This window comes from Crocuta crocuta, unplaced genomic scaffold (assembly GCF_008692635.1).
Source record: "Crocuta crocuta isolate KB4526 unplaced genomic scaffold, BGI_CrCroc_1.0 scaffold203, whole genome shotgun sequence".
Classification (NCBI taxonomy): Eukaryota; Metazoa; Chordata; class Mammalia; order Carnivora; family Hyaenidae; genus Crocuta; species Crocuta crocuta.
Window position 1 is genome coordinate 514,781 of NW_027529172.1, and position 23,965 is coordinate 538,745.

The 23,965-nt window shown below is 33.2% G+C and overlaps 1 protein-coding gene across 1 annotated transcript in view; it reads right to left on the reverse strand.

Annotated features, from left to right (window-relative positions):
* The window catches only part of SPOCK3 (SPARC (osteonectin), cwcv and kazal like domains proteoglycan 3), a 473,254-nt gene that overhangs the window by 28,974 nt on the left and 420,315 nt on the right, over positions 1–23,965 (reverse strand). Inside the window, exon 7 of the mRNA XM_077757608.1 lies at positions 11,695–11,814. Coding sequence (XP_077613734.1) covers positions 11,695–11,814 — 120 coding nt within the window. The remainder of the gene's footprint in view (positions 1–11,694; positions 11,815–23,965) is intronic.

Consider the following 23,965-nt stretch of genomic DNA (forward strand, 5'->3'; position numbering starts at 1 on the left):
TATAAACACGGTTTTAAAGATTAAATCTAAAGATATTAAAAACTGGGTAATTTTTTGAAATTTTCAGACTTTAGCCCTAAGAATAATGAATATAAATAAATTTAACATATAAATAATTCAACAATGAATAATTTCTCTCTGGGGAGTTGGTATAGGTTATCAATATAACTCAATTCAACAAAGCTTCAAATACATGTATTAACCTCATTCTAATAAGTTATTTATTTTTACATAAAGAGAAACAAAAATTCATTCATGGATATTAAAATAAAGGGTGAATAATAGTTAATAATTTTTGGAAACATTTCTACAATCTTTAGTGAAAATGAAATAGGAAAATATTCTCTCTGTGTGTACAAGTATATCAGAGGCAGTTACCACAATCCAGAAGAATTGTGTACTTGAACTGACTTGATAGTACCTGAATTCTGAGAGATCATTTGGAAGAATACACGATGAGTCAAAGAACATAAGTTCATTAAGTTCAGAGTCCATAAAATCCATATTCAAATCCCTTTACCACTTACTAATTGTGTGACTCTAGGTTCTACCTCTCAATCTTTTTCAGTTATAAAGAGGGACAAATAAATCCACTTTGCAAGGTTGTTGTAGGGACTACACAAAATAATATAGATGATTGGATTTTGTGACTAAACCCTACAGGACTGGTGCTAGGTTACACCATCTCGGTGCACATCACCACATTGTACTCAGTAATGGGTAAAACCTCTTTGGTTATCCTGGCCCTTTATCCTCCTATACTTGCCAATTCTTATAATCCTTTGGAGCTCACTATAATCCCCACGAAACACTTAAAATCATTTAAGAAACATCTAGTGATGTCTTTTCTCTTCAAAGATGTGTCAAAAATTTTTGAATGGCAAAAGCTATCAGACACAGTTTTATAATTGAAAAACATTTATCAGTAGCCCCTAAATGTTTATGCTATTGTAGAAAATTAGGTTATTCACTTCTAGAATGTAGATACAAAGCAAGTCACTTCCTAATCATATGAAAGAGCAAGCCGCCCCCGTAGTAACAACTGGATTTGCTTAGTCAGCAAACTTCTTAGCATAATTTAGATTAGCATAAAACCATGAAAAACCATTCAAATGAAAATAGACATCTCAGGAAATGTACATTTCAAAACATATTCAAAGTGACTGAAGGACTGTGCTCACTCTTGAAGGTTCAAAAATTTAAAGAGTATAGCACCAAAAATAAACAACTTAATTAAAAGACAGATTTGGGAAAGGAGTGGGATCACACAGGTGTAGGTACTGAGAAGTAAAATAGCATTTTACTCCATACTGGCTTCAATACATGCTATGCTCCTAGGTCTTCTAGATCCAAAGACAAATAAGACAAAAATCTTCTCTCCAACTTGTCATTTAAATAGTTATTTTAGATTCTGTTTCTAGTAATGACTGAGTAACATTTACTGGACTGATATTCTTATTCATAAATCATTAAACTCTTCACATAATTAAAAAACCCAGGAAGGAATTGAAGACCGATTAAGAAGCTGGCAGATTTTGGTGGATAGCCTACATTTTGTAAAGGGAAGTTATATGGAGTGAATTCTCAATTTTTGCTGTTTTTCAACCTGGGAGCTAACAAAGTTGACATGGGAGAAGATGGAAGGGGCACTGGTGGAAAAAATACAGACATTCCAGCCTAGAAAATTAGAAAATTGTGCACAACCACTGAAAATCAAAACAGACTATCCAGGCTGGAAAAGAACCAGAGAGCCAGATATTATCTGCCCTAGATTCTGATGAGCCATCAATCACACACATGCACTGTAGATTCTAATCACCTACACTAGAGGCTACACATCTGAATTGAGATCAGAGCTGGATTTCAAGAAATACAGTTCTCATTTTTTGAGTACAGCAAAATTAATCATCTGCTAAAATAAAAAAACACTCACTGGACTAAAATAACAAAGCATCCACAATTTAGTATACGTGGCATCTGGAACAACATCCAGAATTATGAGATGTCTGAAGCACCTGGGAAAAAGGAAATGTTCTTAAAAGAAAAGACAATCAACTGGGAATGAATCTGATATAGGATAAGGTTGTTGGAATTAGCGGACAGGATTCTAAAGTAACTAAAATAGGTGTCTTTAATGAACAGAATGCTTCTTATTACAATGACAGGAACTATTAGTAGAGAAATAGAAACTATAAGAAAGAACAAAATGGAAATTCAGAAAGAAAATAATGAAGCAACGTATAAAACATAAAAAAATAATCACCAGATGAATTCAACAGCAGAATTGAGTTCACGGAGAAAAAAAAGAAACTTGAATAAAGATCAGTTGCAACGATCTAATGTGAGGAAAAGCAAGGAAAGAAATGAAAAGTGCCTAAGGAAACTGCTGGATAATACATGAGGTACAGCACATGTAATTGAAGCCCCAGAGGAGAAGAGAAAGATTATGGTGCAAAAAATAATTTGAGAAGATATTGGAAGAAATTTTGCTTAAATGTCTAAATTTACAGATTAAAAGATTACAATGGTCCTCAAGCAAAATAAACACACCAAAAAGGGACATTTCTGGTCAAACTCTTAAGACCTAAAGATTAACTCCCAACTTGAAATCAGGAAGAAGAAAATGACATATCACAATTAAACAACGATTCAATTACACCCTGGCATCTGATCAGAAATTCTATAATTGAAAGCGTGCTACTCTCACCCTAACAATATGGAAAATATGAATAATTTACAAAACCACAATTATTTGGAACCCATGAGGAACTCTGTGTCCCTGGACGATGCAATAACCCATGGCCTAAAACACAGGCGTCTACCTCCAAAAAGAGATGGCCTGTGACCACAGATCACCTGAGACAGCCATGGAACACTATATAAGCTAACCCGGAGAAATCAGCTAAAATCTTCAAAGGATTGCTGAGGGCTGTGTATAGGTTAGCATGGCATGAAGCAACCCCTAGAAGCCACAAAAGGCAGAGGAATTCACAACCATTGACAGATTTTATTAAAAAAAACAAAAACAAACAAACCAAAAATCAGCCAGGACTTTTAAGGAAGATTTAGGGTAGGATGAGAGAGCTAATAAAGCCACCCAAGAAACAGAAGCTGCTGTGAGAAAGGTGTGAGTGCCCACCTGAATCCTATTTTCCTATATCCCTTATGGAACAAAGCTTTACGTTACTAGGGACAAGATGTTACGTTGCACCCAGAAGATTGGCAAAGAAAATAAACAAAAAACACACCAGCTCTCTCTGAGTAACAGGCAGGACAATGTCCTGAGTATAGATCATCAGGGAACCCCTGCCCTAAAAAAGGGAGAAGATCTCAGAAGATTCTCTGAAATCCCGGTATATAGGTGAATAACACCTGCCTAAGACTATTGCTTAACAAGAATACAAAGGAATGCTCCTGCTATCTGGTTACTAAGTGTTAAATAAGCAGTATCAACCGTCTACCAATAGTGGAGGAGTGATATTGTGGTGAAGAACCCTCTTTTAGACTCTGTTGCAAAGAAAAACATAAACAAACAAGTGGAGAAAAAGAAGATGGCAAATCAGCCTCACCAGAAGCACAAGGCCAAAACAGGCAGCTGAAGTCTGAGATGCCTTGAGGGTAACAATAATAGACCAAAACAACCAAAACCTAGTTCAGTATGTGACTAGATTGACTCAATCATGTTACTAAAGGCCAAGTTAAAAAAAAAAAAAAAGCACCTTGTGTAGGCATTGATACTATTTATCTCAGTCTCTACCATCCTATATAATATGTCCATTTTTGAGCAAAGAAATAGAGACCCACAAATGCAGAAGGAAAAAGATTTAGGAAAAAAAATGGCATTGCCAAGAGACAAATCATTCAATAGAATCAAAATCAGATATGACAGATGTAGCAACTCACAGAGAAATAATTTGAAATTAATAGGACTAAAAAGTGAAAGGCTAAAGTATAAAAGCAAAGTTTGCATTGGAACTGTAGGTGGAAACTATAAGAAACAGACAAGCCAGAAATATGGGGAGGTGGGGTAAGAAGGGGGAGCATCCATCTATAGCTCAGGTCATGATCTCATAGTTTGTGAGTTCAGCCCCACATCCAGCTCACTGCTGTCAGCACAAAGCCCACTTTGGATCCTCCATCTCCCTCTTTCTCTGCCCCGCCCCCACTGTGTAAGCACACGTGCATGCACCCTCTCTCTCAAAAACAAGTAAACATTTAAAAAAAAAGAAAAGGGAGAAAACAAAGGAAGAGGATGGGGACAAGAAAAACAGAACATACAAGAGCTGCATATCATTGTTAAACAGTCCAAAGAAAAGTAATTCAAATTGTTAGAAGAAGGGAGAGAAAACAGGGTAGAAGAAATATTTCAAGACTTAATGGAGACTTTTCCAAAATTAATGAAATACATTAAATCACAGAGATCCTTGTCTTTAAGGACTCCAAAAAGGTAAAGCAAATAAAGAGAGGGACAAAACCAATCCACATCAGAGTCAAACTGCTCAAAACCAATTAATAAGGAGAAAAATCTTTAAAGCATCTAGAGGCAAATGCATTTTTCTATAGAGGGACAAAGAAAAGAGATTGATAGCAGACTTCTAAGCTGAAACCATGTAAGCCAGAATATGATTGAAAGACATCTGTGACGTGCTGAATGAAAAATAGAGCTCTAGACCAAAAGTTCTTTACCCAGAGAAAATACAGACTCTTATAAAACACAGACTCTTACATACAGAGAAGGAAGTGGTGGCTGTCAGAGGGGAGGTGGGTGGGCAGGCTGGTGAAGTAGATAAAGGGGATTAAGAGGTGCAAATTCCAGTTATAAATAAATAAGTCACTGAGATGGTTAAATACAGCATAGGAAATATAGTCAATAATATTAATATAATATTTTACAGTGACAGGTGGGGATGCACTAATCATGTGAGATTGACAATATAATGTAAAATATTGTTGAATCAATATGTTCTACACTTGAAACAATATGATGTTATTTATACCTCAATTAAAAAATCATTGAATGTCTAATCTAAAGTTATTAGCAATGTGTGTTTGAAGCATATATTAAGGCAAAACATATGTTAAAATAGCATAAAAGATGGGATAAATTGAGAATTATAAGTTCTTCTAATATATATATAATATGGCAGATATTATTTAAAAGTAGACTGTGACAAATTAAATTTGTATCTTGTAAATCCTAGTGTAAACATTAAAAAAACTTTCAAAAGGAGATAAAAATAATAAACCAAGAGTAGAAATAAAATGAAATAATAAAAATGCTTACTTATTCTGAAATAAAGCATCATAAGAAGAAACACTGGGCCAAGAAGAGATGGAAAAGATAGAAAACTAGCAAGAAAGTATATTATAATGAAACCAAATCAATGATTATATTTAAATGTAAATACCCTAAGCATATCAATTAAAATACAAAAAATGTATTAATAGTCACACACACACAACAAAAACCAACTAAGACTCTAATTATATATTGTTTTCAAGGAAACTAAATAACATGTCATAGAAGTTTGAAATTAAAAGGCTGGGAAAGTATACCAGGCAAACATTAATGGGAAAAGAAAAAGCCAGATTGACAATGCTAATAATATATTAGGATTCAGAATAAGGAATGTTACCACAATAAAAAGATATGTTACATAATGATGAATATTTCAATAAGGAGACATAACAACCCTGAATATATCTGTATCTAAACTGAAGGTTTAAAGTGCATGAGAAAAAAATAATAGAACCGACTGGAGTAATAGACAAATTCCCAATTTTATCTGGAGACCTCAACACTACTCTGTAAATAATCAGTAGAACAGGTAGACAGAAAAACATTCAAGGTATTAGAAAATCTGAACAACATTATCAACAACTTGGAGTAATTTATATTGATAAAACACTGCAACAATTAATAGCAGAATACCAGTTCCTTTCATGTGCATATGAAACATATTCTGGGCCATAAAACAGATCATAACAAATTTGAAAGACCTGAAATCACACAAAGTATGTCAAAACATAACAAAATTATAATAGAAATGAATAACAGCAAGAACAAAAATATATAGAGAACTTAAACAGAAAAGACAGACATAAACATGGGTTAAATAATTGCAAAGATGTTGCTTTAATTCAGTGAAGAAACATGAACTATTGCCAGAATCCTATCTCACACCAATGAATTTTGGATGACTCAAAAATTAACATGCAAAAATCTATACATTAGAAGAATACCCAGGGAAGGGGCATCTGGGTGGCTCAGTCAGTTAAGCGTCTGACTTCGGCTCGGGTCATGATCTCACAGTTCGTGGGTTTGAGCCCCGCATAGGGTTCTGTGTTGACAGCTAGCTTGGAGCCTGGAGCCTGCTTCAGATTCTGTATCTCCCTCTCTCTCTGACCCTCCCCTGCTCGTGCTATCTCTCTCTCAGCAATAAATAAAACATTTTAAAAAATTAAAAAAAAGAAGAATATCCAGGGAAATGTTTTATGAAAGTATGTTCTTCATGAACACAATCTAAGAACTCTAAAATCAATATAGAGAATATGTAGTAAGAGAATATTTGCAATACAATAAACAGTTAAAAGGTTAGTAATGCATAGTAATGATGCTGTCACATGCTGCATATAGTATGATCTCACATATCAAAAAAGCTGATGTGAATATGTAAGTCGTATGAGAGTAAAGTAGAATTGTATGTGATTATATACATGTATATATATACATATGTATATCTATATCTATCTATCTATCTATCTATCTAACTCCTAATAATTTTTTATCTCATGATGGGAGGAATGGATTGGTTTGGTTAAAGGATATTAACTTTCTTCATATATCTTCACATGTCATTTAAAAAAAAGTTATGTGTTACATGTGTAATTAAATTATATAGTGTAAACATTTAAAGAAATAGAAAAATACAATGTTATATATATATTTTCCTTCATATCCATGATATGTTAAAATAATTAAACACTCAATGTCTCAAAGGAATCATTATAAAATTAATTGCTTTTTTATTGGCTAGCATATGGTCCAAGGACTGCTGTGGTGTATAGAACCATTTGTTTCTGCGTTAAATAACCCCAGATAGTTATACTTTTGAGCAATTTTCTTTCCTTCTTATTTATACATTTCCCCCTGTGTTTTAGCTATCACTACCTGATGCTTTTAAGACACCTATTATACACACATTCCAGGTTTTTGTGTGTTCCTCAACTGGCATTGCAATAAATTCAATAGAAATAATGCCCATGTTATAAATGACTGACTATATACGAAATACTGTATTAATGTTATATTTTATTTATTTTTCTGCATAGACTTTTTTAGATCTCTTTGTTAGAATCTTTTTGGGAAGAAGGTGTCATTTCATTTTTTTACTAGCTCCTAATAGTTAAACTACCAGTTAAATATGCTCTGAACATCTGATGTGATTATATTTTGAAATGGGGTAAACTAAATGTGATAAAATTGACAATATTTCACTCACTCTGTGAGAAGCAACCACTTGTTAATGATTCCAAAATTGACAAAGCTAACAGTATAGTTCCTAAAGACTAAAGGCTCACCAAAAGTTTGGTGCCTAACCAAACCAACTGGAAAAATTTCCAGGAGACAATGATTGTGACAAAACAATTTTATTATAAGACATTATTCATTTAGCATCTTTAGCTTATAGTTATAGTTTTAATTTGTGTAGAATTACATTAATTTTGCTAAATATGAAATAAATTTCTATCAAATTACAGTATCTAAATATTAAGATAATATCCTTATAATGCTAAAGTGCACAATTAAATTTTATGATAGAGTTATTGCCTACCAAATAAAAGAAGAAAATGCCAGATGTCTCAATAATGAGAACAAACAAAATAAGCAATGATCTGGATCTTTCATTTTATTACTTGAAATAAGAAAAGAACATTTATCTACCAACTTTACAAATCTTTGTTTTCAAAAGATAAACTTCCCAGCTATACCTAAAAAGCTCCTACTTGCATTAAAATAGGGCACTGTTTTAAGTCATCTGATTCCAAATTCAATCTTCCTCTCAATGTGAAGGCAGCATGACATAAAGTGAACAATGTCTTGATAATAAATTAAAATGTATTCATTTACCCTGGGGCTTTAAGTAATTGTATAATTTTCTCTGACTGAGGAGAGCATTTGGTATCTAGGAAAGCAAAAATGAGACATTATTTTAATCTGAGTTAGACTGTTAATCTGAGGATTTTACATATGATTTTGATGTCCTGACGCTTTCCAAATCAACAAAAATAAAATTAATACAGTATCTGTTTCAACAAAGGATACCCCTCCCCCACCTCCACTCAACTGAACCATTAAAACATAAACAAAAGCAAAAAAATGTGCATAGTATTTCTGTTCTTAATTTTTTGTAGATTTAAATAATAATAAAAAACCCCATATATCCAGTATACAGATTACATTATGTACAACATATACTTCCTGAAAAAAGCCTCAAACAGAGATAACAGAATCAGTGGCTAAATAGCTTGATTTCCTTCACCTTCTTATCAAAAATGCATTTAAAACTGTATCATTTTAGTTGCTTTTCTTTAGTTAATCATTGGTCAGTGATAGCTCTAAAATATATTCAAACAAAAATCAAAGAAACCTGAGTTTTTATATAATGTGCATGTAGGTTGCTTAAAAAATAATGGCAATCTTTACCAACTTGCTTAATTTCTTTAAAAAACACTGTAACATTATTGATCTCCTTTGTTAGCTGAAAACATTTCATTATGAAATATTTACACTATCCAATATTCAGATCAACAATGAATTTTTCTTAGCCAATGGCAACACTATGCTTTATGTAATGGTTGTGATAAAATTTGGTCAGTTAAAAACTCAGGTTAGTATCCTATTGTGTTAGAGAATTAAGAGTAGCTACTAAAATATCCACTAAGAAAAAACCTTACCATTTTCCACCATACCTTAAAATACTTCTGTATTTTACACTTCTGTAAGGTGTAACAAGATGTTTAACTAACATAAAATATATGACACTATTAATGTGATAGCCAGTGTGAGGCTAGCAAGTTTTCCTGTTTTTTATGAAGCCATAGTCCACATTCAAGATCCATTGCCTTATAAAAAGAAGTAGAATATTTTCCCATTTAAGTTTCATCAAGCCTTGACTCTTTTTTATGATTTTTAAAAAGTTCATTTATTTATTTTGAGAAAGAGAAAGAGACAGTGTGGGCTAGGCAGAGAAAGAGGAGAGACAGAATTCCAAGCAGGCTCCGCACTGTCAGTGCAGAGCCCATGTGGGGCTCCATCTCACCAATTGTGAGAGCATGACCTGAGCAGAGATCAAGAGCCCAGTGCTTAACCAATGCAGCCACCCAGGTACCCCAGGCCTTGACTCTTATTTAAATCCTCCCACTATTTGAGACTTGTCCCCCTGGAACCTGGGTGTCATTCAACAATAAGGAACCAGCTACACTTCACTTTATTACTTGTCATCACTGAGTCCTTATTATGTGCCAGAGCTGTTTCTAGTAGCTGGAGATTCCACAGCAGAAAATTCCTGGCCTAATAGAACTTACATTTTATTTGGAAGAGTGAGAAAATAAACTAGTAAACATTCTTCAATCAGGTGGTGACACATGATATAAAGCAAAGCAAAGCAGCATAATGCTTGGGCAAATGCTCTGTGCTGGTGTTGAAATTTCATATGAGGTAGAAGGGAGGGCATCTTTTGCCAGATATTTAAGCAACAAGCTGAATAAAGTGAGAGAGTACAGATACCTGGGTGAAAAGTGTTCTGAGACACCCCCAAAACAGCAAATAGGAAGCAATTTCTCTCCTATGGGGAACTGCATTAATGAAAATCCTGTAACACCTCCTAAAACCCCCAAGAGAAGTCAGCAAGCAATGGTTAGGCCACAAGAGCAATTTGTACTAATTGTTTTTAGCAATCTGGCTTCTGAATAGGAAAACAAAATGAAGCTAGAGAATATATTACACATTCTGCATTCGGTTTCAGGATCATTAGCAGCTATGTAGTTCATATATAATGAGGCCAGGTTTTGAGAGTATGATAAGGGAAAACACAAGATGTTGTGTCTTAATTTGTATATTTACTCATTATAACACTGCAGCAAAAATTAAATAGTTAAAAGTTTTGTATTATCTGGAAAAGAAAATAATTTAGACTGATTTAGATTAATCTACATATAAAAAGAGATGTGTAAATATGAGTAAAAATAGGGTTAAGTAGTGAATTTTCAGATACTTTTTCTCCCATGGACCCTTTGAAAACTATTGTTTTGTGATTCCAAAGTTGGTAATTTCATTGGGTTGAAACTAACATATGAATTCACGGTCAACAATGTTTGACAAAGCACTGTCTCTTCTTTTAGACCATATCTGGAGCCAGATTTTTCTATATTGTTCCTATGAGCCTTAATTGTTGTCTATGCTTGGTTGAAAGTAGCACATGTCTACGGCTTTGTATGAAGTGAGCGGAATGTTGAATTTTTCAGATTACTTAAGGACAGCAAGTACTAGCATGGAAGACATAGACTAACATCCCATCTCCACTTCTCCTGCATGCCAACCAGTTCCATTAGTTTAATCAAAAAATTAGTAGCTTCATTAGTTTAATCATTAGTTTAATCAAAAAAGAATTATTGAAGTATTTAAGAACATATATAAGATTCATAAATAGAAAAGGTTGGGACTGTAGAAAAATTCCTTGATATAAAGAAAAAAAAATAAGACATTTTAGGAAATAAAGTTTATGGATAATCAGGCCACCTATGATGTTATTTTGCTAGAAACCTGTATTTGAGGACTGCAAGGGAGAGCGAATGGGTCATGTCACAATGAGCAAAGAAGGGCGTGCACTTGGGACTTTGTCAACCATGAGATGCTGCTTCTGATTACTGTCCTATCACGTCTTGTATTTTAGAGGAAATATTTCAGTCTTTAAAAGCTCCCCCCATTAAGGTCATACTTCAGTATCTTTCTTTTATATGTATTAAATGTGTAATAAATATTGTTTTTATAAGACAGAAACTATAAAATGAAAAGTTCATTAAGTTATTCACAGCAAGCACTTTATTTCAATTTCTATGTCTCATTGCTAGGGAATTAGAAAACACTCAGGAAATTATACAGATTATAAAAAAATCATATAATATTTATATGGCTCTTGCTTTCTTCTTTTTTATGAATTTGATTTGCAGTGTGTAATGGAAAGTGTCCTTTTTGTCTACTGACTTTGTCGGGTCAAAGTAGAAATGTTTCCAAAGCCATCATGTAAAGGGCAACCTGTGGGAAGCATGGGGGGCTAATTGTGTGTGTAATAATCTAAGTACTCTAACATGCTTACCTTCATTTCCTGTGTTGTTTCATTCTTTACTACTCCTATCAAAACGCTGAAAAATATTCCTACTCTTTCACTTCAGCTGGAACTTAATGTTGTCTCTGTGGGGATATATATTTTTTTACCAATAAGAGTTGTCACAAATGTTTTATTTCCTTGCAAAATACTATGAGTGTGCTTGGAAGTAATAACAGTGTTCTGTTATTTGTTCGGCACCTAAGCAAAGAATACATTTTGAAATATGTGTTTTGTTCTAGGTGATTCATTGGAAATAAAATCCCATATCAAAGACAATGGCACATATCAAATTTAAAAATCTTACTGCTTCTCTCAGGCCTCAGTAATGCTTTTGTCTTCTTGTTTTGACTTCCACTTTCATGAAGGGCCTTGAACCAGTCTCTCAATCTGTTTGCCACTTCCCTGAACTCCAGGTCACTGCACGCTGAAAACAGAGAGAAACAACACAAATCTTGAATAATAACTTAGTATAATGCCAATGCTAGTTCTCAAAGTATCCCGATAACTGAAAAGTAACAGTGAATATGAGAAAGAAATATGATACAATTTTTAGGTATGTTCAGCTTTTTAAAAATGAAAAATATGTGTTTCCAACATCAAGATGTAATATGATGATAACATTTTATTCAATAAAGGAAAACTATCTGTGGAATTCTACTTCCACTCCTTAGTGGCATATAGCACCTGATTGAATGTTATTATCAATATCACATAAATTCAGTCATAGTATTTCTGTGCCAAACACTTGTCATGGTAACATGGTAGATGATCTGGGGAAATAAAAGGCTGAAAATTCAAAATGAATACTTACACATTTATTATTGGCCATAGCTATTATAATATGTTATGATTTATAAATATGCGTTGGCATATTAAATATGTGTAGGAATTATCAATTACAAATATATACTGTCTTTATTCAGTTAATCCTATATGTATTTTTATGCATAGAAAAGGAAAAGCTATCTTATTTGACATTAGGAAAGATTGTAAAATATTTAAGAAAATCATATAAATTTCTGTTTTAAGAATAAGGTGTCAGCAAACTTTGACATTTGGAGCTTAACTTAATTCCTTTTTCTAAAAATACTGTTATCTACCAGTAATTATATTCTTCAGAATAGTCTCTATAATAAAGATAGTAGAATATGTTATATATGTATTTATGTGTGCATCTATGTATATGTGTGTGTTTATGTATGTGAGAGATTAATGGTAAAATATGGTATGTCAAATCTAGTCATTTGTTGCCAAAATATTTTGAAAATATATACAATAGTTATTTACATTGTTTAGAGGGCACATTGTTAATGTGGATCTAATTCCTCTGTAATTTCCTGAACTGACAAGCACTCTTTAATAGGAATCTTGTTCATTTTGTTAAAAAAATAATTTACATACTGATTTATAAATGTTACATTACGTTTAATATAAACTATATATTATATTACCCTGTGTATTATATATAATGTAACATTTGTAATATAAAATATAGTATAATGTAATGCAATATAATTTAAGACCACTTCTTAGTATTAAAGGGAATAGAATTCCAGATTAATAGGATCTTCCAAGTAGCTAGTAGGGTGGCTGATTCATACCAGCAAAGCCTTGTGATATTTTAGAACAATGAAAGCAAAAAAGAGACCCCCACAAGCTGCCACTGCCAAGGGGAAGAGTAACAAACATTGTCATAAACTGGAAATAAAGAATCAGGATGTCTTCATTTTCCATCCACAACATTGATAGTCAGAAAAACAATTGAAAAATTGCTTTGTGTTTTAAACTGAGAATCTCATATCCAGGAAAATCAGGGGAGAGAATAAGCTAGAGAGATCTTCTAATACACAAGATTAAAAAACAAAAATCTTTCTTTAGGAAGCTACTGGAGGATGTGATATACCAGACAGAGAACCAAGAAAGAGGATGGCTGAGACACAGAAAATCAAAGATGTAAGAGAGAAGGAAAAGGAATTTTTAGGGTGATGGTATAGAGGAGTCCCAGAATGAATCTGTTGTGCTAAGTGTAGAGGCAGATGGTAGTAAGTTTGAAAATCCTTGGTCAAGGACAGAGCAATGTATAGACATCACCACTCTCCTTTCATTGGGAAAACAATGAATTATAGAAAAAGTCCCAGAAGACATCACTGTACAGATAAGATCTACAATGGCTGAGTCTCAGTGATAAGGCAGTATATAGTACACTCCTAATATGATTATTTACATTCTAGCCTGGTATCTCTGTTTAATTAAACATCCAGGCAACAGTCTCCTGCTATAATCTTTTATGCTAAAGAAAAAAAAGCCCACCTGTAAAAGAAGAATTCTTCTTCATATACATATATGCATCACATATCTCTCTGGAAGGCTATATAGAAAGTGAACAAGACTAATTATCTCCAGTTAGAGGAACAGGATGAATATAGGAAACTGGTGTGAGAGTCTTATTTTTATCATTCATTTTTTTCTTTTTGATTTGTATGTTATATAGCTCTATTAATATTCAAAATAAATTTAAAATTAAAATTTCTTTAAAAATTAATGACCTTGAGTTAACCCTTTATCCAGCAATTCCTTTTTTTAAAAGCTATACAATATACTACATATACACCAACTAATTCAAATTGTACAATATTATTTTTTCAGCACTCTTATAACAGCAAGTTTGTTAACAAAACTGTTGATCAGCAGGGGCATGGTGAGATTATTCAGGTACATCCATCCAGTGAAGCTCTCTAAGTCATTAATAATGTTTAGAAGGTCATTTGTACTGATATATACCTCAACACACTATATAGCTTTTTTTTTGGTAAAAAACCAAACCAAACAAAACGAATGAACAATAAAGAGGAAAAAGTGTATTTAATATGCTTCCATTGGTATACAAAGGTGGGGAAATGCATTTGTTGATATATGCTTAAAATATCTCTGAAAATAGGGTCACCTGAGTGGCTCAGTTGGTTAAGTGTCTGACTTTGGCTCGGGTAATGATCTCATAGTTGGTGATTTCAAGCCCTGCTTTGGGCTCTCTGCTATCAGCTCAGAGCTTGGAGCCTGCTTGGAATTCTGTGCCTCCCTCTCTCTCTACCCCTTCCCCATTCGTGCTTTGTCTTTCTTCCTCTCTCAAAAATAAACAAACATTACCTAAAAATTTAAAAACTATCTTTGGAAATACAGAAAAGAGATTGAAACGTTGTCACCTCTGCAATGGGAATTGGATGGTGGGGATATGCATTGCTGGGAGACAACAATATATGTACATTTATACTTTTAAGAGGTATAGCATGTTAATTCACTACCTACTTTAAGCAAATGAAGATTTCAAGATGAAATTTAGTTCATTTCCTTTGTCTGCCTTATGTATTTTTCCCCCATACCGGACCCAGCAAAGAACAGAGTTTTATCCAATAAAATATCTGCTAAAGAATGGTTAAATTTGAACAGATTGGTATATATTTTCTTTTCTTTGTTAGTAAATATAACACTTATTAAGCATTAATATATTATTGGTATAGCAATTTAACATTTTATCCAAATATGAAACATCATATATATTTATTGTGTGTCACAGACAACTTAGCTTGTTTCTTTGTTTTTTTTTTTAATTTTTAAGTCACTTATCTATTTATTTTGAGAGAGTGAGAGAGAGAGTGAGCAAGGTAGAGGCAGAGAGAGAGGGGAGAGAGAGAATCCCAAGCAGGCTCCACACTGACAATCCACACTATCAATGCAGAGTCCAGCACAGGGTAGAACTCATAAACCGTGAGATCATGACCTGAGCCAAAATCAGGAGTAAGATGCTTAACCAACTGAGCCCACCCAGATGTCCCTTAGTTTAAGTTTCAATATAAGGTTATGCATGTATGGTAATGAAATATTTTAGGAATTAAGAATTCTGTAGTCATAATTATAATAATAAATATAATATAATATAATATAAAATTATTATGAAAATATACTGATATTAGCATCTAGCACTCGATACTTACTGCTATAATTATATATGTTAACATGTTTAATCCTTATAGAAATTCTATGAAGATTTTCTATAGAAGATTTTCACAATACTAATTTTGTGTCCATTTAAGTGTTAGGAAATTGAGACATTGAGAGCCGTAGAACTAACTTCTCTGAGGTCAGACTGGTAAGTGGCAGAGCCAAGGTATGAATTCAAAAATACGGAATTCAGAATCCAAGGTTTTAATTCTTATAGCAAACCAATAATACTAACAGCAAGAATAAGAAAGTAGTACACTCCGACTTAGAAAAACAAGTCAGGCATTGCTTCACTCAAATCTTACACATTTCCATTTCGGAAAGTTACAATTGTAGTCATGTGAGATGACTATCATTGCAGAGACATCATATAATATATATGATGTTAGCAAAACTTATTTTTAGAAGACAGTAACACAAAACCTATATAAAAATGTCTTCTTGACTTTAAAGAAATCACGTGACTTCAAGTTCAATTTTTAGTGCTGAAAAAAATCAGAGATCTAATTGAATGATAAGCTATAGCTTATGCTACTACACATTCTGCAGTAGTTAATAAGAGCCCCAAATGGAGGTTACTCAGTAAAACTTCTCTTTTCTTCTTCTTCTTCTTCTTCATAGCTTTTAGAGAGGCTAATAGTGCCATTATTTTTTAATAAGCCATGAATCAAACTGTCCTTGTACCACACAGAAAAAGGAAATGCCTAGTTTAAAAAATATAGAAAAACAGCTTTATTTATAGAATGACATTTCTACTTTACTGGCTACCAAATTTTTGTTGCAGACATGGTCCAGCTGGAGCATGACCAGTCAGGTCTCACTGCTGAAGTGTCTAAAAGTTGTCAGTGATTCACTACTGATGTTTCCCAGAAGGAGTGAGTTAATGTCTTATCTTTATATTCTCCAACAGTTCTACTACATGGATTCCTTATCTAGAGATAATATCTTGCATTTATACAGCATGAAATGCCTTTAATGAGGTTTTACATTTGATTTTAGTATCAAGCCTGGATGATTAGGTAAAAGATTATGATGGTTTTTTATAGCTATGGAAACTATGACACAGAAGTGAAATGACTGCTCTCAATTTTATGCCCAATAGTGAACTAAAAGAGTATTGGAACTCACTGATCTAATGGTATCTCTAGTCAGGAATAAGTAACAGAATAAGAAATCATAATAAATATAGCTTTAAACTAAAATTTTTAAGTTTATTTAATTTGAGGGGAGGGATTGAGGGGCAGAGTGGGAGAGAGAGAATCCCAAGTAGGCTCCACATTGTCAGTGCAGAGCCCAACATGGAGCTCAATCCCACGAACCATGAAATCATGACCTGAGCTGAAACCAAGAGTCATATGCTTAACCAAATGAGCCACCTAGGCACCCCTAAATTAATTTCAATAAAGAAAAAGCTAAGTTTCAATGTAAGGTTCTTCAGTTGTGTCAAATTATTAATTAGAGCATGGTATTACATGTATAATAATACACAAGTGAAAAGGAAAGAGGTCTTGGAAATTATACATGTCTTTATATTTTTCTAACCACACATAATCATGTATTGGGCAAGACAAAATATTTAATAGAATGTGTGGAGATAAAACCAAAAACAATCCTATAATGTAAAATGAAAACCATAGAGGGAGATTAAAGAGGTGAAACATGAAGGAAAGAATATGAGGCATGGAGGGTTAGTTCATTATTTGACTTACAGATGTTATTTAAAGAGAAACAAGAATTTGAAATTGAGAAAATAATTTTTAAATATAGAAAATAATTGCTATAACAGGAAGAGAGTTTTCAGAGAAAGGGGGACCATTGAACTCTTTTCTTAGCTGAATGAGTTAAATATGCACATATATACACACCAAGACAGCTTTTAAAATTTAGAGTATGAAATATAAAAAGATTACAAGAGTTTTCAGGAAGAAAACAAAAATAAGCAAGTAATTAAAAAAGAGCAAAAAAAAAAAAAGGTTATGACCAAAGACCAAGCATCAGTATTCCAAAAATCATTAGCAATAATGGATTATAGACGAATTATAAACAAGCCTTCAAAATTCCAAGGACAATGGATTTTAATGTAGTTTCTCATATCTATTATTGTTAAAAAATGTGACATAATAAAGGTATCTCAGATATGCAAGCACTCAGAGAATTTTGCATCACATGCTACCATAAGAATGGTCAGCAGCAGAATGAAAGGACATTGTGAAAAGCACCTGAGATTCACAAAAGAGGCACTCCACTCAAGAAAAACTTAGATGCACATTACTGAAACTACTTGTATAGTTCATCTAAGGATGGAACAAAGCCGATGGACAACAAGAGGGAGAGTGCATTTTTACAGATATTCTACCACAAATTGTCACTTGCAGTGAACAATATTTACATCATCATGATACAGTACAAATTGCTGATATGCAAATTGACTCACCTTTAAAGAATTTACAGAAGACTTAACAACAGTTAGAGAATATAATTTAAGTGTTCATCAACTTTTGCAATGAATACTCCAATGATAGCAACCATTCCCAATGACAGGTGGGAATGAAGACGCAGAGAGGGAGACGCAGCATTGCTAACATCATGGTTTTACAAAATGAGGAGACAAGACATGCCTATGGAATTGGAAACAGATGGCTAAATGTTTTTGTTTTTGTCTTGCTAATATTTTTTGCCGCTTAAGTTGTAATCAGTGGAAAACTAGAAATAGCCACGTAATTATTTTGGAAAGTGGGAGGGAAATGAAATATATTCTCATTTATCAAAGCAGAGAATCTAAAGGTAATGTTTGAAGTTGATAAATAGCCATTTCCAAAGTGAGCTAATTGCCAGATGGGGAAAACCAAGAAGGCTTAGAAATGATTAGCTCTGTGACCCAGGGGTGGGGATGAGAAGTGGGGAAGGAGGTTGATGTTGATTTTCATTATAATCCCTTCCATACCTTTTGTCTTTTTAACCAGGAAGGAGAGGGTCCCTCACTCTCCCTCTGCACCCCCTGCACTGTCTCTCTTCTTCGTGGAAACTGATGGCCAATACTAAATGCACATTGTTGGCATAAGAGCTGAGGGAAGACAATTAACATTTATCAATCATACTTATTAAATCACACCTTGAGGTATTAGTTTCCTTTATTACACCCATTAGCTTAGAGAATATGTTACCGCATTACAATTCATAGTTATTTCGTGGCAAAACTGGTACTTCTAATCCAGAACAATTTCTATTATGTTCCGCTAGCATCTCTTCTCTGCCAATAAACAATATAAGATATCAGTAAGATCTACACAAGATTACTGTGTATTTAATGCTCTAGGTTTCTGACATCACCCAGAGAAAATCACATAGAGTGAGTAGTGTTGGAAAGATATTCAGAACATTTCCATGCCTTCCAAAAGTCCAAGATATTTTACATTTGGAGGCCCTAACCAGCAGTATACATTAAAAATAATCTTTAAGTTATGAAGTCTTTGAAAATGTTTTTATAATTTTGCAAGTTAATTTTCTTTTGCCAACAAATAACTAATTAAATTTAAAATTGGCAATCATTTATCTGAAAGCATTGGGCAAACCAAGAATTCTTGCCAAATCAAAAGCCACACACTTCCTGAAATTTAATTATATTTTATAAATATAAAAATTTAAAATTAATGAATTTGACATTTTTATAACTNCATTTTAGTTTGGATTATTCATTTTTTTCATTTTATATTTTAGGGACTATAAATATTTTCTCAAGTCTCAAACTCTTTCTTTCTTTTTTTATTAAATATTTTTATTTATTTCTAGGAGAGAGAGAGAGAGAGAGACAGCGTGAGCAGGGGAGGGTCAGAGAGNTACAGTTTCATGGGTACCACACTCTGCCTTTAAAAAAAAAAAGCTAAAATGCTCTTGATATTCTTACACTGTGACATACTTATGTAATTAGATCATCATTTATAAAGAAAGAATACTGGTGTCTGTCAAGATGAGTTGTTCATTGAAACAATGTTATGTAATAAGAAGCTCAGATCTAAATACAAACTTGCAGGCAGAGGAGGCTCTGGAAAGGTTCAGATTGGTAGTGAAGTCCACACTGTAGTTGTGTTTTCACTTTAAGAGAAATGTTATCAGTTTTGTTCCAATAGTAGGTTTAGCAAACTGGTTACTGTCTGTCTCTATTAGGTTTGACTCATGAGGTTTTAAACAATCTCAATCATCATTCAGTCTTGCTAAATGTTAAAAAAATAATCACAAATGGACTCAAATATATTTGGTATCTCCCCCCTCCTCTCCACCATGTGCTTTTGGTTAAGAAGAGGTTTTCCTAAGTCTTTGATTTCAATGAAGTGAAGAAATGAAACACCAATACACTCACTGCTGGTAAGTAAAATGATTTGCCATCACCCCTTCCAAACATTTTAAAGTATAGTGATTCTGATCATCTTGAGACCAGGTTGCAGTGAGAATGTGGTACTATGAAAACCCACAGAAAACAACTATTCTAAAGGGAAAAAGGTTTAAGTTTGACTTGAGGTGAATATTTCCTTATAAGACCAGGACTTTTTCCACAAAGAAAAGTCCAACCAACTTGTCTCTCAACATCAACTCCCGTACTTCCACACCTTAGGCCATGGTGTCCTGAAGATGTGAAAGAGATTATGTAAGAGAAGAGGCTCCAAAGTGCATAATGCTTAAAGCCTATGAAAGTGTTTGAGACTTGAGAAAATATTTATTATCCCTAAAATACAAAATGAAGAAAAATGAATAATCAAAACTAAATGCTTAAAGAGGAGTAGGGAGAGTTTACTTCTGATTGAACTCCATTTTCAATTATTTGAGTATGGGTAACCTATCCTTGAATTATCCTTATTTTTTATGTCTAGCTGTGCCAGCACATAAAGACATAATTAATAAATACTTGATGAACAAATGGCACAGATTTCTATATTTCTGAATGGTTTTATCACAAAACTTTGTATATTTGCTTTACTTAATATTTTTTTCAATCCATATTCAAAGATGACTTCAAATATGAAAATAAAATCAAATTGCATAACTTTGAAAAGTCTTTCAGCTTTTGTATGTGCACATGACTTATAGCTTATATCCTTTTCAGAACCTCCATCATCTTTTTCTGAGCTCCAGTCACCCATTATAATGACTGTTTCATGCTATATTTGAAAAGCCATTTATGAACTAGCTTGTAGTTAGAGAATTTAACTCTAGTTCACATTACATGCTGACGAAAACATTTATTTTTTACTTTTTTTATAAAGTTATTTTTTACAGCAGCATGAAAAGTCCATTTTTTTGATTACCAAAGTAAGAGATGCCAATTTTGTAAATATATACATTTTATAGTATATATTAATAAGAATAAATATAAAGCCATATTATTTAGCACCATCACCAGTAGGTAGTCAATGTTGCAATATTTACTTTGCTTATCTGCTATGTAAATTTTGGACCATGTCAAAAAATAATTTTAAAGCTTACTCCTTTGTATCACATTGTAATATGATAGTTTTGTCATGTTATTAAAACATCTGACAACAAAATATATGGTAGATGCAAAAATTCCATGATATGAATATATAACTTGTTTAAAATTCCCACAAATACATATTGTATGTAAATAATACAATATTCCAATTTGTGTGCATATAAGAACTAAGGTAAACTGTTATTTAACAAATTATTGCCATATTTTCTTATTTCCTTTTAAAAATCTTAGAAATGGAGTTGCTGGGTCATAGAATATGGATACTTAAAAGCTCTTAGTACATATGACAACATTATTTCTGTAAAACAAAAACTTAGCCTCACAAAACATGTTAAACATGTTTAAAATGTGCACTGCTTTAGTGTTAATTTAGGTATTTATATTTCAAATTTTGAGAAACGAAGTAGTATAGATAAGTAGTGATTTGCACAAATGTAATGAAGGTTGAACAAGTTCTCCAGTACAAAAATGGCTTAAGTTACATAGTTATTTAGTATAATCTAACTCAAATGAATATAGCATGTGTAGTCTATAGAAAAACTTAGTGAAAGAAAGGTAGAAGATCCTTAAATACCTTCCAGTAATATGTTTATTAAGCTTCAAAGTAAATGGCATTTCTACATTCTGTTCAATTGTGAATTATGTTTTTAACATGCAGTCTGGTTATTTCCAAGTTATTCCCAAAGCAGAATGTTAAAATATATGCATCACTGCCTCAAAGGACATGAAATACAAAGAACATCTAAATTTGAGGAGCACCTGGGTGGCTCAGTCAGTTAAGCATCTGACTTTGCCTCAGGTCATGATCTCATGGTTAGTGAGTTCGAGCCTCACTTGGGGTTCTGTGCTGAAGGCTCAGAGCCTGGAGTCTGCTTTGGATTCTGTGTCTCTCTCTCTCTCTCTCTGCCCCTCCCCTGCTCTTGCTCTCTCTCTCTCTCAACAATAAACAATATTTTTTTTAAAAGAACACCTATATTAGAGAAAATATAAATTAGAAAAAAGAGAACATGTCCTGACTAATAAGTAAATGATGCTGGACATCTTGCAGGTGTTTTAGAATGTTTTCTTCAAGAATCAGTACTTCAAAACTGTAAGAGAAAATTCAAAAACAGAGAGACTGAAGATGTTAGAGAAAGATAGAAAGGACAAGAAGAGCACGAACTCAGAAAAGATCAGCATGTCGCTGACTTTTTGAAGAACAAAAAAAGGGTGCTTTATCAAAGAAAATCTGGAAGCTTTGCATTAAATAAAGAGGAACTGAATTTCAAAGAACATATATGTAAACAGAAATGTATACATACACACACACACACACACACAAATACCTAATTATAGAATAGAATGCAGATAAGTCATATTCCAGAGCAGGGCCCAGTTTTAAATTATGCCTTTATTAAAAAGCTCAGTTAAAAATTCCTCCAAGCACAGTCACAGAGAGATTGAAGAATTTGGGGGAGATATTCATAATATAATACTCATGTTTCTGCTAGAAAAAAATTTTAAAAAATCAGGTAAGTTGCCTTCCAAACCCTCTCTGACAAATACAAACACATACACAAGCACTCGCCCGTATACATCTTAGAGAATAATTCCTTACCAAGGGTTATTTCAGTCTGTGTGAGTGGTATGTTAAAGCTGTACTAAAATTTGTAAGTGATAAATTACAAAAGTGAAACCATGAGTCTTCAGCATTGTTATAAATCACAGTTTTATTAAAACATGAGGTACAATTTCTATAGCCATTAAAGAATACTGATGCTCACAAGTGTATTTGAAACTTTCTGATTCATAAATAATTTTCTGTTTAAGAAGCAGACTAAGGATTGAGGTATTTTATTCTGAGAGGCATTCTGTTCAGACATTAGAGGGCACACATTGAATGGATGAGTCTCCAAGTAGGCATTTGGGTAGTAGTAATACATGATTCATTACCTGCTGACAGTCAGTGGCATTTAGGGTTATAAAAAATGCTCTCTGAATAGCAGGAGCAACAAGGGGCAGGATCAAGCGACACAGTAGCATTCTAGGCAAGCGTTTTAAAGATGACAAACTTTGTTGGAATATTTAACGTCTTATACAACATAGATAAATTCATTTCTGTTAGGCGAGGAGGGGAATAAATATCAAGTTATGTCAATGGTTTTTAAACTAAGCATTGAACCAATGTATTTGAGACTTCAAATATCTGCTGATGTTTTCTATTTTTTAGCTGATAGTTTCTATTAATGGAACATTACACAAATGCTTAAACTTCTCTTTGACATTTAATACTAATATAACCAACAGGCTATTATTACTCCATGCCTGGAGTTATTAATTTATATTTCTGGAGGGAACGAGGAGATATTTATCTAATTCATCTAAATACATAAATGATTATTTCTATTCTTTTATTAAATACAGATTAACTGAAGAGTTAATCAGAGTAAAAAAATCCTTAACTAATTTTGATAACTATCCCATATTTATTTGGAAACCACAGGCCATGAAGTATTCTGTAAAACTGAAGGGAAGATGGGTTTCACTAGCAGCCTCTGGGAGATGAGGGAGCGTTAAGATTATTCTCACTGGTGAAGGGTGAGTACACCACCCCGCTGCTACCTTCCTTTGGATTTAGGACCCCATCAGTCTATATGACCTAAAGAAAATGCTTAGTAGGTATATTGGTTTTCCAGGGCTGTTGTAACACAAATATTATAGTCTTGGTGGCTTAAACAATATAAATTTATTTTCTCACAGTTGTGGATAATAGAATCCATATCAAGGTGTTGACAGATTTGGTTCCTTCTAACGGACGCCATGTCTCTTTGTCTTCTCACTGTGCCCTCACCTGGTTATCCCTCAGTCTGTGGGAACTGTGTCCTCATCTTCTCTTCTTATAAGGATGTTGGTCACATAGGATCAGGACCTACCAATATGACTTCATGTTGCCTGAATTGTCTCTTTAAAGACTCTATCTCCAAATACAGTCCTATTCTCAGGAACTGTGAATTAAAACTTCTACATTCATGAATTTTGAGGGACACAATTCAGACCGTAACAGTAGACTTGCATCGAGCTGATGGCACATGATCAAAGTGCCACTGAATACAAA